At 40.5% G+C, this 19,695-nt stretch overlaps 1 protein-coding gene across 3 annotated transcripts in view; it reads right to left on the minus strand.

Moving 5' to 3' along the window:
• Window positions 1–19,695, minus strand: part of LRBA (LPS responsive beige-like anchor protein) — a 764,782-nt gene that overhangs the window by 634,170 nt on the left and 110,917 nt on the right. For all 3 annotated transcript variants that reach the window (XM_054484859.2, XM_054484861.2, XM_054484860.2), the window contains exons 12-17: window positions 17,800–17,908; window positions 17,340–17,492; window positions 11,539–11,707; window positions 5,532–5,611; window positions 4,186–4,248; window positions 305–402 (exon numbers count right to left, since the gene is read on the minus strand). In XM_054484859.2, the coding sequence (XP_054340834.1) occupies window positions 305–402; window positions 4,186–4,248; window positions 5,532–5,611; window positions 11,539–11,707; window positions 17,340–17,492; window positions 17,800–17,908 (672 nt within the window). The remainder of the gene's footprint in view (window positions 1–304; window positions 403–4,185; window positions 4,249–5,531; window positions 5,612–11,538; window positions 11,708–17,339; window positions 17,493–17,799; window positions 17,909–19,695) is intronic.

Below are 19,695 nucleotides of genomic sequence, written 5' to 3' on the forward strand. Positions count from 1 at the left end.
TCTGCTAAAGAAGTCAACAATATAGTAGCTCTATAATAGCACTCACCATACAAGATACTGGAATCATTTATCTGTCTTCACAAATTAAATAGTAACAAATAGTAACACAGCCTCTATAATTAAAGATTCATTGAAAAAAATGCATGATTATAAATGGGTCTTAAATCTTAACTCATTTCATGCTACAAACTCATTTCATATGTAAGTTTAAATAATCCTTTTCATATTTAAGACGCTTTCAAATATTTCCAAACTAATCCTTTATATGAAATAGATTAAAAACTCTTGATATATTAACTCTTACCGTAACCCATTCCTTTGGTCAAAAGCAGGAATCATAGAGTTAGGGTGTTCTGACATTAATGCAACAAGCAGCTGTAGGACATCCATTAGATTGTCATCCTATAATCATTTTAGAAATTTTTTTTTAAAAATGAGGAAAAAACAACTTAGTTGAATACTGAATACTTCTGAAATAGAAATTTCAACATTAGAAATATAAGTAGACATATGTGTGATATATACTTATTTTTAACAAATTATGTTCTTTAAATGTACACATTCACCTCTGTAACTCCAAATACACATAAAATAGCAAAACAATTTCTTTTTTTGTGCAGGGGGACAGAGTCTCGCTCTCTCACTCAGGCTGAAGCACAGTGGTGTGATCTCAGCTCACTGCAACCTCTGCCTCCCAGGTTGAAGCAATTCTTGTGCATAGCCTCCCTAGTAGCTGGGACTACAGGTGTGCACCACCACATCTGGCTAATTTTTGTATTTTTGGTAGAGACAAGGTTTCACCATGTTGGCCAGGCTGGTCTCGAACTCTTGACCTTAAGTGATCTGCCTACCTCAGCCTCCCAAAGTGCTGGGATTACAAGTTGAGCCACCGCACCTGACCTCAAAACAATTTCTTTGTTTTTTTGTTTTTTGTTTTTGTTTTTTTTGAGACAGAGTCTTGCTGTGTCACCCAGGCTGGAGTGCAGTGGCACAATCTCGGCGCACTGCAAGCTCTGCATCCCAGGTTCATGCCATTCTCCTGCCTCAGCCTCCCGAGTAGCTGGGACTACAGGCGCCCGCCACCACGCCCGGCTAATTTTTTGTATTTTTAGTAGAGACGGGGTTTCACCGTATTAGCCAGGATGGTCTCGATCTCCTGACCTCGTGATCCACCTGCCTTGGCCTTCCAAAGTGCTGGGATTACAGGCGTGAGCGAGCCACCGCACCCGGCCTCGAAACAATTTCTTCATCAAAGAAATAAAATACCTTTTATGTTATATTGAATCAAGATTTTGTAAAACATAACCTTTAGAAACAGTATATCCAACATGACTGTTTTTTAAGGAAGGCTTATATATCAACAAATTGTGGGGAAGGGTTATTCTTTATTACAGAAAAATATATTAGAGCTTCTAAAATGCTACTAAATGTTGCAAATCTGGTGGTAGTGGTAGGGGTAAGATATTACGTATCATTTCTTAAACTTATCTGACCTGGAATATTTTATTCACTGTGCCTCTCCAGAAACTAGTTCTAAAAGAACACTTTGTGGGAAATGATAACCGGATCATTTTCATATACAGTATTATCTATTGTCCCTATAAAGATAAAGATAACCAATAAATGTTTACTCCGTCAACACACCACTAATATGTGGTAGTATTAGATAACATTTACAGAATACCAGCACAAGAAATGAGTTCTAGACCCCAAAAAACACTTCATGAAAATCCTTTACTACCTTTGTTGCATATACCAATATGTATGCGTATCATTAGAGCCAACTTGGACAACACTGACCCAAAAAGGAAAAGGCAAACAGCTAACAGAGTTTAGTTAACTTGGTTGCCCTGACTCTAGTTTTCCTTCACTGCTTTGGAATTTTTGCTGTGGAAGCTACTTGTATACCGAATTTTCATTAAGTTAAACAGATGATCTAGAGCTAGGACACTGAATCTTTGAAAGTGTTATTTAGAGGACCTGAAACTTTCCTAACAATAAGGAATCACTGTGACTTCCAGTTTATCTCATATAAAGTACTTTATTCAGTCCCTAAGGGTTAATAAAAACAAAATCACATATATAGATCACTATGAAATTCACCTGAAAACCTCAAATATTATATTTGGTCAGAAAAATCTGAAAATTAATACAATTGCCTATTCAAGAGGAAAAAATATCATAATCATTAATGATTTTAAGTCAAATATTACTCAATCACAAAATTTAAGCCATTCTTTTATACCTGAATTAACAAAGAGATCCAATCATTATCCCTCATTTAAAAATTAAAGAAGGCACTACTCCATTCTAAAATACATTTATTAATTCACAAGGTATTAATTATAATATAGGAGTATAAATTATCATTTAAAATGCTGCGATATATTATACTCCATCAATTCCTAAGTTTTACTAATTATAGGTAAAAAATCTAACTAAAAATAGATGATTTAGTTAGATTGCAACTGACATATATTGCATTTTCCTGGTGCTAAAAAATAAAAACAGATATTTCAACCTATTTAATTTTCTTTTTTTTGTTGTTGTTAATTACACTTTAAGTTTCAGGGTACATGTGCACAACGTGCAGATTAGTTACATATGTATACATGTGCCATGTTGGTGTGCTGCACCCATCAACTCGTCATTTAACATTAGGTATATCTCCCAAAGGACTATAAATCATGCCACTATAAAGACACATGCACATGTATGTTTATTGCGGCACTATGCACAATAGCAAAGACTTGGAACCAACCCAAATGTCCAACAATGATAGACTGGCTTAAGAAAATGTGGCACATATACACCATGGAATACTATGCAGCCATAAAAAATGATGAGTTCATGTCCTTTGTAGGGACATGGATGAAATTGGAAATCATCATTCTCAGTAAACTATCGCAAGGACAAAAAACCAAACACCGCATGTTCTTACTCAGGTGGGAAATGAACAATGAGAACACATGGACACAGGAAGGGGAACATCACACTCTGGGGATTGTTGTGGGGTGGGGGAAGAGGGGAGGGATAGCATTAGGAGATATACCTAATGCTAAATGACGCGTTAATGGGTGCAGCACACCAGCACGGCACATGTATACATATGTAACTAACCTGCACATTGTGCACATGTACCCTAAAACTTAAATAATAATAAAATAAAATAAATAAAAATAAAATTAAAAAATTAGGTATATCTCCTAATGCTATCCCTCCCCCATTCCCCCACCCAACAACAGGCCCCAGTGTGTGATGTTCCCCTTCCTGTGTCCATGTGTTCTCATTGTTCAATTCCCACCTATGAGTGAGAACATGCAGTGTTTGGTTTTTTGTCCTTGCGATAGTTTGCTGAGAATGATGGTTTCCAGATTCATCCATGTCCCTACAAAGGACATGAACTCATCATTTTTTATGGCTGCATAGTATTCCATGGTGTATATGTGCCACATCTTCTTAATCCAGTCTACCATTGTTGGACATTTGGGTTGGTTCCAAGTCTTTGCTATTGTGAATAGTGCCGCAATAAACATACGTGTGCATGTGTCTTTATGGTAGCATGATTTATAATCCTTTGGATATATACCCAGTAATGGGATGGCTGGGTCAAATGGTATTTCTAGTTCTAGATCCCTGAGGAATCGCCACACCAACTTTCACAATGGTTGAACTAGTTTATAGTCTCACCAACAGTGTAAAAGTGTTCCTATTTCTCCACATCCTCTCCAGCACCTATTTAATTTCCAACCTCCTTTTCAAACACATAATTTTAAATACCATTATAAATGAGTTGTATAATATTTGAACATGTAAAGTCAGTAGGAAGATTGTGTTATGAATTTTTAAAACCTAATCATTTTTAGTCATTTTCGTAATCTATTTTTTCATTTGTTACACTGGTTTCTGGAAATACACTGAAAGTATGCTTTGGTATACTTTATTATTAATTCAATGAAATCTAATGTTAGTACTTTTTAAAGCCTTTCGTGATGATTCTCAAGATTCATCTTGTGGTAATAAAGGATATTTAAATAAAGATTGCTAGGGCTTAGTTCCTAAGTAGACACATTTACTCCCCATTACAGTTACATAATTACTGAAGTTTTTTTTAATTTTTACTTTTAAAAAAGTCTAATGTAGCTTCAAAAATTAAAATTTCAAAATATAAAATTCATATATTACCTCATGCATAGTCAGTAGGTAATTAAGAATGGCCTGTAATTCATCTTCCTTTACTCCAGAATCCTTCAAAAACATAATACAGGTATCTTACATTTACATGTAAAACAATGTTTAAAGAGAAATTATACACATAGATTTGTCAAGTTGGTCAGCTACTATAAATATAAAAATATAATGTAATAGAGAATCTAAATTTAAAACAAAAATTTGGGGAAGCACTAAAGACATCAGTACTCCAGAACATGTAGAGGTCAATTAACATCAGCTTCCTGTTTTCAACACCTTATATAATACGACAGCCTACTTACTAAAGCTACAGAATCCTGAAGTCAGCAAAAATAATAAGTAATGATAACTTAAAAAGTAATATCCACACCTACTACTCCTCTAAATACAGAAGACATCTTTTCGACTGAAATTAAATGTGGAGAATACAATGAACAGTTTCTGAAATTATCAAGTTAAAATGTCAAGTACCTAAAAATTAAATAGTAATCTCACTCGGGAAAAGAAAAACACACTGCACTTTTAAATATGAGCTCATTATGAAAATTTTCAACCTACTCTATCAGTACATTAATCACTAAAAAAGCTGCAATCTAAAAAAAAAAAAACACCACAAGAAGAAAAGAAATTGGAAAACAAAAAACAGTATGCATCAGGAACGAGCAACAAAACAAAGACAATTCAAAGGATACTTTTTTTAATACATGGAAATAAGGTATCTGAATCTGAAAGGTATACTAAAAGTTAGGTTTACTTGCCATAATCTTATGTGACAACTAATAAAGCATTAGAAAATCATATAGGAAAATACTGAAAAAATATTGGTAACAATTACATTTATATATTGCTATCCTATAAAACCAAAATGCCTTTTTTAGAATATTAAATTTTACTTTACCTGTAATAGAATGAAAACGGACAAAATGTGACCACTTCTAAAGGCTCATACACCTACCTGGTACATTTATACAGAAATACTATTTCTCAAAATCTGAATGTCAGTTACAAGGAGCCTGCTAAAAATTAAACCTCCTTCAGGACTATAGTGCCAAATACTAACAGAAACATAGTAAATATTTGCTGAATGAGTGAACACACTTGAGCTACTAAAGAAATTTATATAACATAAAATACAACTACCAATCCCTAATTCTACAACAATTTACATCCATATAGGCTCCAAAAAAAGAACCAAAACAAACATGGAAACATCTTTCAAAGTATTTTCCAATGTGTAACCACAGTAACCAAGCAAAGAATAAAAAAACCAAGATAGTATTTCATGTGAAATTATAATCTTCAATACACAGTATGCTATGCAATAAGCAATGTGAACTCACCTTCATCACTAATTGTTTAATGAACATCAACAAGAATGCTCGTAGAGAAAGTATTTCTTTTTGATTAGGTCGCGGTCCATCTTTTAAAAAAATATACACATACACATTTAGTATTTAAAGGACCTCAAAGCTGTCAAAGTATAAAATTCTCATTCCCAACAGCTTTTCCATTTGTTTGTAAGAAACATAAAGGTAGGTCTCCTACAGAATGACCTTTTATGCCTCTAGAAAGACAAGTGTTTAATCTTACATGCACTGTATACACAATATTTCAAACATACAAACAGGTTATGTTGAAACTACTATGAAGAAGTTTGTACTTTGAATAGGTCAAAGAATGTCCAAAACATAAAAATGAGGTAACAAATAAAATTTGTATTCAATAATAATACACTTATTTTAAGACTCTGAGAGTATTAGTAAGGTAACAGAAGTTTACAAAGAAAAAAACAAAGGAAAATCTAAACTTTCAACATTATTATCATATGTGAATTCAGTATGACAAAATTTTTCTACTGCTATCATTATATAAGCTAATACAAAAATCTCAAAAAGAATGCCTCACCACACGATATCATTCATGAAGAAGGGAAATATTATGTTAACTGCCTCTGACATCTCCTTCTCTGCTTAGAAAAGTCCTTGGTCACACATGGCTCACATTAAATCAATTTTCATGTCTCAAACATATAATTTCCAAGTAGAAAGCTTTTGAAACCAAACACTCATTGTTCTAAGATCCTAAGTTAGGGACCTGTTTTCTCATATATTTTATAATTTTTTCCCCACTAGTCACTATTTACAGATAGTTCTTAGACCACCAAAGCATAGGACCACCATGACTTTGAACAGATCAATGAAAATAGGAAGAAAATTGTTTAAAATTTGTTCCATGTGATTCCTAGACAAAAAAAATAAATAAATAAGACTAGAGTTAGAATAGGATCACAAAATTTGTCCAGCTCTCTCATTTGAAGAATGAGACTTTCCCAAGGTCACTAATCAGTTATAAAAGGCAGGTGAGAATGCAAAACCAGCACGTAGGACAGTACATGATACACCTACAGCACCATGAAAGTCATGAGAAAATTCTGACCTGGTTCTGGATCTGCCACAACCTTGCCAGCTTAAAAAGTTCATAGCTTGCTAAATTACAGGTACCAGATTCTCTGAGGCTAAACCAAGCTTATTTTGAAAGTGATATAAAAAGTAGTATGCAAATGTGAAAGTCTTTGTAAATCACTAAACAACCAAAGCCTCTTACTGCAATCAGAATGTATGTTATTGACTCCCCAGCATCTATTTCTTAATTTCAAGCAACAGCCCTTAATTTTTACCAAGTGACTGAAGTCATCTTCACTTTCAGACAATGTCTTTCAAGGTAGAGGATGCCTCCATTCCTAAGCAATCAGAGCAACTACAACCACAGAAATGGGCACATGATACAATCAAAGCCAATGAGCAACAGAGAGACTAAAAGAGACTTTCACTGGAAATACGTTATATAGGTAGATGCTCTTACACTGGATTTAAGTTGTTATGTATGTGAAAGGGGACCGGCTGCTTGCTACTACAAAGCGAGCGAATATGTGAAAACAGCCAACACAGAAGAACTGGCAAATGCAGTGAGACAAATTCAGTCCTATGGTCATACTCAGAATACCAGTATCAAGTTGTATCTGGAACTGCCAGCTTATATGAGCTGATTACCTCCCTTTTTGATGTAAGCCAGTTCCAAGGAGACTGCTATAGTTACAACCAAAAGAGCCACTATATGTCAAAAGTTTTATTTTGATCCCTTATATGAACTGCTGGACATGATGAATGAATATTACCCTTTCAGCAAGCTAGTCCTCATTATGTAAGAAAATAATTACTAACATTTTGTAATTTCATTATATCTTTAAGAGAAGCAGATAACTCCTACTTCTGTCAGAAACCACCATATTCCCAAAACACCATTTTCAAGGAATCTCATTGTGACAATCCATCTCAGCATCAATTGCTAAAAATGAATTAAGAATCTCCCTCTCCCTCTCCCTCTCCCTCTCCCTCTCCCTCTCCCTCTCCCGTCTCCCTCTCCCGTCTCCCTCTCCCGTCTCCCTCTCCCGTCTCCCTCTCCCGTCTCCCTCTCCCGTCTCCCTCTCCCTCTCCCTCTCCCTCTCCCTCTCCCTCTCCCGTCTCCCTCTCCCTCTCCCGTCTCCCTCTCCTTCTTTTTTCGGTCTCCCGCTGTTATCGAAGCTGGACTGTACTGCCATTATCTCGGCTCGCTGCAACCTCCCTGCCTCGGGCTCCTGTGACTCTCCTGCCTCGGCCTGCCGAGTGCCTGGGATTGCAGGCGCGCGCCGCCACGCCTGACTGGTTTTTGTATTTTTGGTGGACAGGGGGTTTCGCAGTGTTGACTGGGCTGGTCTCCAGCTCCTGGCCTCGAGTGATCTGCCCGCCTCGGCCTCCCGAGGTGCTGGGATTGCAGACGGAGTCTCGCTAACTCAATGCTCAATGGTGCTCAGGCTGGAGTGCAGTGGTGTGATCTCGGCTCGCTGCAACCTCCACCTACCAGCCTCCTGCCTTGGCCTCTTAAAGTGCTAAGATTACAGCCTCTGCCCCGCCGCCACCCCGTCTAGGAAGTGAGGAGCATCTCTGCCTGGCCACCCATCGTCTGGGATGTGAGGAGCCCCTCTGCCCGGCCGCCCTATCTGGGAAGTGAGGAGCGCCTCTGCCCGGCCGCCCATCGTCTGGGATGTGAGGAGCGCCTCTGCCCGGCTGCCACCCCGTCTGGGAGGAAGTGAGGAGCGCTTCTGCTCGGCTGCCCCGTCTGGGAGATGAGGAGCACCTCTGCCCGGCCGCCCCGTCTGGGAGGTGAGGAGCGCCTCTGCCTGGCCGCCACCCCGTCTGGGAGGAAGTGAGGAGCGCCTCTGCCCGGTTGCCCCATCTGGGAAGTGAGGAGCACCTCTGCCTGGCCGCCACCCCGTCTGGGAAGTGAGGAGCGCCTCTGCCCGGCTGCCACCCCATATGGGAAGTGAGGAGCGCCTCTGCCCAGCCGCCCCTTCTGGGAGGTGAGGAGCGCCTCTGCCCAGCCGCCCCGTCTGGGAGGTGAGGAGTGCCTCTGCCCGGCCGCCCCGTCTGGGAGGTGAGGAGCGCCTCTGCCTGGCCGCCACCCCGTCTGGGAGGAAGTGGGGAGCACCTCTGCCCAGCTGCCCCATCTGGGAAGTGAGGAGCGCCTCTACCCGGCTGCCACCCCCTATGGGAAGTGAGGAGCGCCTCTGCCCGGCCGCCCACTCTGGGAAGTGAGGAGCGCCTCTGCCCGGCCGCCCACTCTGGGAAGTGAGGAGCGCCTCTGCCTGGCCGCCCACTCTGGGAGGTGAGGAGCGCCTCTGCCTGGCCACTCCGTCTGGGAAAGGAGGAGCGCCTCTGCCCGGCCACCCCGTCAGGGAGGTGAGGAGCGCCTCTGCCCGGCCGCCACCCCGTCTGGGAGGAAGTGAGGAGCACCTCTGCCCGGCCGCCACCCCGTCTGGGAGGAAGTGAGGAGCGCCTCTGCCCGGCTGCCCCATCTGGGAAGTGAGGAGCGCCTCTGCCCGGCTGCCACCCCGTATGGGAAGTGAGGAGCGCCTCTGCCCGGCCGCCCCGTCTGGGAGGTGAGGAGTGCCTCTGCCTGGCCACCCCGTCTGGGAAGTGAGGAGCGCCTCTGCCCGGCCACCCCGTCTGGGAAGTGAGGAGCGCCTCTGCCTGGCCGCCACCCCGTCTGGGAGGAAGTGAGGAGCGCCTCTGCCCGGCCGCCACCCCGTATGGGAAGTGAGGAGCGCCTCTGCCCGGCCGCCCCGTCTGGGAGGTGAGGAATGCCTCTGCCCGGCTGCCACCCCATCTGGGAGGAAGTGAGGAGCACCTATGCCCGGCTGCCCCGTCTGGGAGATGAGGAGCACCTCTGCCCGGCCGCCCCGTCTGGGAGGTGAGGAGTGCCTCTGCCTGGCCGCCACCCCGTCTGGGAGGAAGTGAGGAGCGCCTCTGCCCGGCTGCCCCATCTGGGAAGTGAGGAGCGCCTCTGCCCGGCCGCCACCCCATATGGGAAGTGAGGAGCGCCTCTGCCTGACCACTCCGTCTGGGAGGTGAGGAGTGCCTCTGCCCGGCCGTCACCCCGTCTGGGAGGAAGTGAGGAGCACCTCTGCCCGGCTGCCCCGTCTGGGAGATGAGGAGCACCTCTGCCCGGCCGCCCCGTCTGGGAGATGAGGAGCACCTCTGCCCGGCCGCCCCGTCTGGGAGATGAGGAGCACCTCTGCCCGGCCGCCCCGTCTGGGAGGTGAGGAGCGCCTCTGCCTGGCCGCCACCCCGTCTGGGAGGAAGTGAGGAGCGCCTCTGCCCGGCTGCCCCATCTGGGAAGTGAGGAGCGCCTCTGCCCGGCCGCCACCCCATATGGGAAGTGAGGAGCTCCTCTGCCTGGCCACTCCGTCTGGGAGGTGAGGAGCGCCTCTGCCCGGCCGCCCCGTCTGGGAGGTGAGGAGTGCCTCTGCCCGGCCATCACCCCGTCTGGGAGGAAGTGAGGAGCACCTCTGCCCGGCTGCCCTGTCTGGGAGATGAGGAGCACCTCTGCCCGGCCGCCCCATCTGGGAGGTGAGGAGTGCCTCTGCCCGGCCGCCACCCCGTCTGGGAGGAAGTGAGGAGCACCTCTGCCCGGCCGCCCCCTCTGGGAAGTGAGGAGCGCCTCTGCCTGGCTGCCCCATCTGGGAAGGGAGGAGTGCCTCTGCCCAGCCGCCACACCGTCTGGGAAGTGAGGAGCGCCTCTGCCTGGCCACCCTGTCTAGGAGGTGAGGAGCGCCTCTGCCCGGCCGCCCAGTCTGGGAAGTGAGGAGCACCTCTGCTCGGCCGCCCTGTCTGGGAAGTGAGGAGCGCCTCTGCCCGGGCGGCCCCGTCTGGGAAGCGAGGAGCGCCTCTGCCCGGCCGCCCTGTCTGGGAGGTGAGGAGCACCTCTGCCCGGCCGCCCCGTCTGGGAAGTGAGGAGGACCTCTGCCCGGCCGCCCCGTCTGGGATGTGAGGAGCGCCTCTGCTCGGCCGCCCCGTCTGGGAGGTGAGGAGCGTCTCTGCCCAGCCGCCCTGTCTGGGACGTGAGGAGCGCCTCTGCCCGGCTGCCCTGTCTGGGAGGTGTACCCAACAGCTCCGAAGAGACAGCGACCATCGGGAGCGGGCCATGAGGACGATGGCGGTTTTGTTGAAAGGAAGGTGGGGGAAGTGTGGGGAAAGGAAGGAGAGATCAGATTGTTGCTGTGTCTGTGTAGAAAGAGGTGGGCATAGGAGACTCCATTTTGTTCTGACTAGGAGAAATTCTTCTGCCTTGGGATGCTGTTGATCTATGGCCTTTCCCCCAGCCCCGTGCTCTCTGAAACATATGCTGTGTCAACTCAGGGTTGAATGGATTAAGGGCGGTGCAAGATGTGCTTTGTTAAACAGATGCTTGAAGGCAGCATACTCTTTAAGAGTCATCACCACTCCCTAATCTCAAGTACCCAGGGACACAAACACTGCAGAAGGCTGCAGGGACCTCTGCCTAGGAAAACCAGAGACCTTTGTTCATGTGTTTATCTCCTGACCTTCTCTCCACTATTATCCTATGACCCTCCCATATCCCCCTCTCCGAGAAACACCCAAGAATGATCAATAAATACTTCATAAATTTAAAAAAAAAAAAAAAAAAAACATGGAAATAAAAAAAATAAAAAAAAAAAGAATTTCTTGGCATTTTCAGTGTCTTACAACAACCATCCTAGTCATATTAGCTCCCCAAACAACTCACACCAGCACAAGTAGTATTCTTCCACACAAGTAGCAAGTTATTAAACTCTAGAAACCACAATTTAGGACAAACTATTAACATTATCAATGAGATTAAAATAAAATTTTGCCATAATGGAATATAGAAAAACTGCCCAAATATATGATAGTACTGGTTAAAACAAAAAGAAAAATTAAATCCTGATTTGCATTTGTGTAAAGTAATATACAGACGGAAATTATATACCTAATCCTTTTGGGGTGATACCACTTCGATCCTGAGGATTCACTGCCCAGTAGTAGTACTTCAGCGTGTGCATGATGAGAAGCACTGTTCCAACTCTCCGAATGGTGTTATATATGTTGACTGTACCAATGAATTCCGTGGACAGATAAGTATAGAGCATCAGTTGAACCTACAGAATAAAAATGAAGAACTTAGAGAACCCCACCAGCATTTTATCTGTTTCCAGTAACACTTTCAGGCTGTTTTATTTTCACCATGCTTCTTCCAAAAAGTAAGATGCTGAGCCTGATAATAATATCCATATTAGATAACACATACTTATTGACACACAAGCACATGCACACACACTCCTTATAAAACCAAACCAGGTAATTTCTTCTTTTATAGCAGCATTATCAAATATGGAAACTTTTTGCTGCATTATTCCATGAAAATAACTCTGTGATTTCTATTTAGTAACCAGCAATTATTGCTAAGCATGTGTAACTTCTTTATAATAGACTTATTACTTATGCTATCTATGCATAGTTGTTTCAAAAAGCTAGAATTTCTTTCAAATACAACATTTGCAGAAAATCAGGAGCTAAAATGACTCAAAAGTACTAGTAACTCAAAAGGAAAAAATAAATAGAACAAAACCAAGAGAAAGAAAACCACAGAAAAACATATAGAGCTTACCTTGAAGAATATTAGAAAAACAGAATTCTGTTACAGTAGCTCATTACAAGAAACATTCCAATCTAGCATTTTAATCATAACATTATAGTCTCTCAACATGTATATCATGTCCCCCAATTAGGAAAGGATTCTACTAATCTCAATGATAAGTAAATTGTCTAAAAAAATACATAAGAAGTTATATAAGTTTATATTAACTTCAAAATATCTCCTCTTCATATGTAAGAGAAAGAAATAATACAAGTGCTACCCCACCACTGCACATTTCATCTTAACAAAAAATTGGCCCACCCCGGTGGTTCACACCTGTAATTTCAGCATGTTAGGAGGCTGAGGCGGGCAGATCACTTGAGGTCAGGAGTTTAAAACCAGCCTGGCCAACATCATGAAACTTCGTCTCTACCAAAAAATACAAAAATTAGCTGGGCGTGGTGGTGCACACCTGTAGTCTCAGGTACTCAGGAGACTGAGGCAAGAGAATCGCTTGAACCCAGGAGGTAGAGATTGCAGTAAGCCAAGATGGCACCACTGCACTCCAGCCTGGGCGACAGAGTGAGACCTTGCCCCAAAAAAAAAAAAAATTTTTTTCAGTGAAATTATGGATCTGAAACTCATCAACTATACTCCATTACTTAGAGCAGCAAAAATAATGACTGCTTTTGCTCTACTCTCATGCTGAAATCAATTCATTTTATTGCTAGAGGGTATATTTCATAAGCTGAACAACTGTAAGTATAGGATATATATTCTTCCCTTGACCACAGACCAAACTACTGATCATTTATAACTGAACCTTTATGTTACCTTCCTGGACAATGAGGGCATTTTCCTTTTCAAACCTGCAAGGTACCTCAGTGTCACCTAGGGATTTCTTTAGAGAGCAAAAAGTAGGTACCTATCTTCCAGGTGCCCTACAAATAAACAATCAAGGCTAAATGAATTAGAGTGTCAATGAATAAGTCTAACATGGTAAAAAGTGGCAGGTTCTGAACCACTTAAAAGCAGGGCTTGGAAGATCATTGTAATTCACAAAACCATATATGTATCTATACAAATACATATACATTGTGATCTACTGACTTGCCGCAAAATGTTATTTTGATGTAGCTACTGCTGTTCAAATTGATAGGCCCAATCCACTTGTCATGGAGACAATATGACATGGCTGAAATTCTTAATCATGTTATTTCAGTCCCTTAGCAAATATTTACATCTAACTATATGCATAACACTGTATCATGGAAATACAGTGGCACGTATGCTGTCCCTAAGTAGCTGAAATACAGCTAAAAAGATAAAAAATACACTTATATTTAAGCAAAACAAATCAAAGATAATAAATATGCCTACCAAAACATGAAAAAAGTCATGAAGCAATATGTAATTGAGTGACATAGAGCTATGAAATATTATTAATTAAGAGGACAGATAAATTTTTATAGGATAAACTGAAATAGTAAAGAAAAGCTTCACTAATAAAGTAGGCATTAAGATAGGCTTTGAAGATGAGTAGTAGAATAGACAGACAGAATACAAGAGGAAATTTCAAGCAAGAAAAATGATGGTTGAAATAAAGGTTTCCCTAGAGTTAGAACAACAGTTCTCAATCTTGACTGCACATTAAAATAACTGGAAAACTTTTCTTTTTTTTTAATACTCATGCCTGAGTCCCATCCCAGTGAGGCAGGAGAATAGGGTCTGGAGGCAGCGAACCTAAGGACTTCCTAGAACTAAATCAAATGGAAACGCTACAGCTATGACAGGAAATATCCTCTCCATTTACATAGTGCATACACCGAGTAAATGACTTTGTAACTTTACTGCATCCTCTTCATTTACATAGGGCATACACCAAGCAACCAATGGAAACCTCTAGAGGTTATTTAAACCCCAGAAAATTCTGTAACGGGGGTCTTGAGCCCCTACGCTCAGGCCTGCTCCCACACTGTGGAGTGTACTTTCATTTTCAATAAATTTCTGTTTTTGTTCCTTCATTCTTCCCTTGCTTTGTGCATTTTGTCCAATTCTTTGTTCAAGACACCAAGAACCTGGACACCCTCCACGGATAACACCAGATTGATGAAATCAGAATCTGCAGTGGAAGTGGTGGGATTCTATTTTTGTTTGTTTTTAAAAACCTACCCCAACTGATTCTATCAGCAGTCAAGACTGAGAACCACCACTGTACGGAAACCTTTTGGTACCTCCCTATCCACTGAGGATATTTCCATTTTTAAGCTAGAAAATCTAGAAATAAGAATTGACATGAAATCCTTAGATAAAGGACTACTTCGTTCTGAGAACAATGGGAAACCATTAAAACTTCTGGGGCTAAGAAATGATAAGAGTCACATGTTAGGAAAATATTGGGGTTGGGCATGGTAGCTTAAGACTGTAATCCCAACACTTTCTGGGGCTGAGAGAGGAGGATTGCTTGAGGCCGGAAGTTCGAGACCAGCCTAAACAACAAAGCAAGACCCTAGTCTCTACAAAAAAATTTAAAGAGTTAGCTGGGAATGGTGGCACACACCTGCAGTATCAGCTACTCAGGAGGCTGAGGCAGGAGGACTGATTGAGACCAGGAGTTCGAGGTTGCACTGAGCCATGGCCATGAAAAGAACATGTTGGAATTCTGGCAGAATAGTGATAAGTTAGACAAAGAAATGGAAAACTGGAGAAAGTCAGAAAACTGGAGAATGATACTGTGTTAAAAGAAAAATGAACAGAGGCTAGGCCTGATGGCTCACACCTGTGATCCCAGGAATCTGGGGGGCTCAGGCAGGTGGACCACTTGAGGCCAGGAGTTCAAGACCAGCCTGGGCAACATGGCAAAATATCATCTCTACAAAAAAATACAAAAATTAGCTGTGTGTGGTGGTACACAGCTACAGTCCCAACTACTCAGGAGGCTGAGATGGGAGATCACCTGAGCTGGGGAGACAGAAGTTACAGTGAGCTGAGATCCCGCCTTGGTGACACAGTGAGACCCTGTGTCAAAAAAATAAGTAAACAGAATTTAGTAGCAACGTATAGAGATGAATGAAAGACCTCAAGATTACTCATATGCTAATTATGAATAAACCTTCCCTCATTCACTTATTATGTACTCCAATAGCCACACAAATTGTGTGTTAACATCTGTCTTTCCCACTAAATCTAAATTCTATGAGGGCAAGTATCAAGTCTATCTTGTTCATCACCATATCCACAGTGCCCACCATAAAGTAGTCACTCAACAAATATTTGTTGGGTAAATGAAGGACCATGGTAGACAAGAAAATTCATCTCTCCTGCTAGGTCATTAAAAAGATGGTCTCTGAGCAGATCTAAGATAAATGGAAATTATAAATCGCTGGTAGCTCCCTTTTCCAAAAGCAAAGCTTTTCACACCCACACATCCAGACCTTCAACTTTTAACCAGAGGTGGACTGACCATGAAGCTGATAAAGCTTAAACTTTATGACCACTGATCTATAAATGTTTCTTCCAAGACCCTAAACCTAATTTTGTATGCATTATATTGTATTCTTCTTCTTAAAAAATTTCCCACATGATAAACATTTGACCTTCAAGTCAAACAAAATTTGGATCTGCCCTTTTTTATGACTGTCTTTACAATAAAATAAAAGCAGATAAAACCCCTTGTGGATACATAAAGCAGATGGCTAAAGCAGGAGAAAATGCTAATATTATCAACTCAATTGCAAATTCTAAAAAGGGAAATTGAGGAAAGTTATTAAAAAGTAGAAGATAAGAAATAGGGTATAATAATACTAGGAAACTAAGAAAATCATAAGATGAATTTTTTTTAATTCCCCTCCAACTTAAGTATCTAATAAGAGGCTTTCTGACCACATCAAAAGAGACACAAAGCCTTACAAATATGCTGATTAGTAAGACCAAAAAGTGTCTAGTAAAAGATTTAAAAAGTAACTTGAAACAGTCCTCAAAAAGAAGTAAGACTGAGGGTCATGGAAGAAAATGAGGTCAAATTTGACCTGGAGATAAAAAGCTACAACTTCCAACTGCCTCTTTTGATTATTTCCAAATGGCAATCAGAGTCAGCAGCTGTTTTTCTCTTTAACATTTGAAAAGACCAGCTGAAAATAAGATATTAAGACTCTAGAAAAAAAGTCTGCAGACTTTTTTCTGACAACTAGAATAAGTAGGTGCTATTCCAACTTAAACAATGATACACACTGCAAGTGGGCCAAAAGGCAGAAGGGGAGAGAGGAAAACTGGGCTTGAAATAACACAACTTCTAACAAAAATTGTAGATAAGACGGATACAATTATGCAATTTAATAAAATGATCTGTTTCAAGTTATGCTTAATACTGCCACTACTGAATTTTTAGGACAATGTATTATTACAACACTAGGATTTATTAAAGATTTTGTTGATACACCTTATCACAAATTCATTTACATTCACATAGAACTAATTGGTTTGTTGTTACAAAACTGAAAAAAAAGTTTGTACAAATGTTTTCATAATTTGAATTAATGTGAAATTAAAATGATTACATGAGACTAGTATATCATGCCTTCAAGGAAAAAGTGACATTTCAGTGGTACCTGTAAGAATGAAACTCAGTAGTTCATCATGTTGGAAGGCAAAAGTGTGAAGTAAAAAAGAGAGAGCAGGAGCAGGGTGAGCTCTTAAGAAATAGAAAAAAAAGAAAAAATATATATGGATATTTACAATGGAACAAAGCTACAGTTACTAGGAAACATTAATAATTACATTAAAACTGTCTGACTTTGATTTATATTTAGTAAATGAAGTCTCTCCCAAATAAAACTTTATTTCATTTAATTTCAGACAATAAAGACTATACCTGTATCTTTTAAAATAATGATATTGTTTACAAAGAATATGTTCTTTGTATGTATGTATATATTCTTTGTATATATTCATACACACACACACACACACACACACACACACACAATTTGCAATTTTTCCTGAAGAGTAAAAAAGGATGCTTAGTCAAAAAATGCAATCCACTGAAGTCTTACATAATAGTACATAAAAAAAGAAAATCATCTTAATTATCACTCTTCTCACGCACAAAAACAGCAAAGATAGTAAAACAATATCAATATATAGATATATATTACCTTGGCTGGGGTATGAATCCATATGGCAGGATTAAGAAGAACATGATCACACAATTGCTTGAGCAGGGGCATCCCATTCTGCAGATTACTCAGATATTTTGAAAATGCAAGGCAAAGTTCAAGTACTGCTCTGCTAACATGAAATTTGGAAGACTGCAAAAAAAAGTAGTTCAAATGTTACTACAAATTCAAGTCAAAGTAAGTGAATTACAAGCTATCCCTACCAGGAAAAAAATTGGCCCACAAATTATGCTCAAAGTTAAAGATGCCATGAAGCTCACTATCACATTTGTTTGATAGAGGAATGGACGCAAGGTAAAATAACAAAATGTTATTTTAGTTTAGGTAATTTTCTGTAACCAAGGAGACATTCTTGCAGACAGAATTCCTTAGCCACTTACAGAACAAATGTATGGCCTATAAATTAAGAATCAAAAACATAAAGTATTTCATACTTTACCTTTTCAAGGCTATATCCTATTACCAAGAAGCCCTTACAGGCAAGCATCTGTTCCTGCATAGCAATTGAGTTCTTCAACAATTCCATGATAAAGGCCAGCAAGGTTGAACTAGAATTTTTTAAACAGGCAATGATTAAAAAAAAATTCTATTTTTTTTAAATTACGTTAGATAGATGTAACCTTTCCATTCACCTTAATAAAAAGTTCTCCATTTCAAAGAAATTGAAGCTCCACTAAAACTGCTTCCAACATTACATCAGAACTAGATTTTTAATGTAGGATTAGGAGTTACTCAAATATTTATTTCATATACTTTATCTCAGACACATTGATAGGTGAATTACTTAGAAACGATGACAAATGTGCATGATATAGAGAAAAATGAGCAACTTCCAAAAACAACCAATAACAAATACTTATTAAAAATATACTAAGGCCTTAAAGAATAGATATAACTTAGATAAGCAAGTATATTCAACTTTGAAGTGTTAGGGGACAAAAGGTGAGAAAAGACAGTAGAGCAAACAGAGTAAGGTGTAAATCCTCAAAATGTGTTAGGGCTCCAGACTTGCGTAGTCTGAATGGAGCAGAGGGCACATGAAGAGAAAGATGAGAAAGTTAACTTGGAGGCAAACTTGAGCTCCTTGAACACTAATTTAAGAAGTTTGTTCATTATCCCAACAATAAAATTGTAATTCTCCAGTCAGTCTCGAACACTTTTAAAGCTGAATAGGGGCTACAGCCATGCTCTACTACCTACAATTTTTAAAGATCCCCGGAAGGGAAAGGAATAAGATCAGTTGTTACTGCCCTCTCAGAGAGAAGTTCCACAAAAAAAAAAAAAAAAAAGAGAGAGAGAGAAAGCATGACCAGCAGCCAATCTCCTCCTCCACATCAGTGCTTTCACTGCCAGCAATTTCAATAAAGGGGGGAGGGGGGAGGGAGAGGGACAGGGGAGGGAGGGAGGAGAGAATGGGGGGAGAGGGGAGGGAGGGAGGAGAGAAGTGGGGGAGGGGGGAAGGAAGGGAGGGGGAGGGGAGGGAGGGGGCAGAGAGGGGAGGAAGTGGGAAGGGGGAGGGAGGGAAGGGAGGGAGGGAGGGAGGGAGGAAAACTGTAAGTAAGCCCTGTTAGAACACAGCACAAAACAATTCTATAAAGTATTAATATGTCAGGGTAATTTAATTTTACATTTTTTAAAATATAAGTTGACAAATACTAGATTTGATAACTTTTTCTTTTAAAAAAAATTGTTGCCTGAAAATAATCAGGACAATTACCATTATTATACACATTGGTGGTAGACATCAAGTTTAAAAGCAAAAATCAAAGGGAGAATTTCAAAATGAGAGAATGTGAAAGTATTTAAATTTCTCAAGTAACAAATGAAACAATAATTTCACTACAAATGAAACAATAATTTCACTATAAATAGTTTCACTAGAATATATAGCAATGAGAAATTTAGACTCCTTTCCCACATTTTATGACTTACCCTAGAATTTATATCCCTTGGTCTTTTTTAGACTCAGGACTACAACACAAGAGACAAAAATGTGCTAAATGTACAATCTAATTTTTTTAAAAAAGACTAATTCACTTCGATAACACTATTAAAATTTTGGCTTTCAATTACATAAATGCAATCAGTAATAAATAATTAAAATATGAAAAGTTAAGTTCCATAATAAATCATTACCAAATAATTTAAAATATTTCAGAAATTAAAAATTTCTTATTGCATTCTGAGTAATGGGTAGTAAAAAAAATTTTCTAATTTAGACAAAAAATGTTAATTTTTGAGTAACCCATTATTGCCATTTATAATATTATTCTAAAACCAATTTACCATGTTTCTTACAGCTTCCATATCTCCTATTGATAAACAAGAACTTAAG

Source organism: Pongo pygmaeus, chromosome 3 (genome assembly GCF_028885625.2).
Source record: "Pongo pygmaeus isolate AG05252 chromosome 3, NHGRI_mPonPyg2-v2.0_pri, whole genome shotgun sequence".
Classification (NCBI taxonomy): domain Eukaryota; kingdom Metazoa; phylum Chordata; class Mammalia; order Primates; family Hominidae; genus Pongo; species Pongo pygmaeus.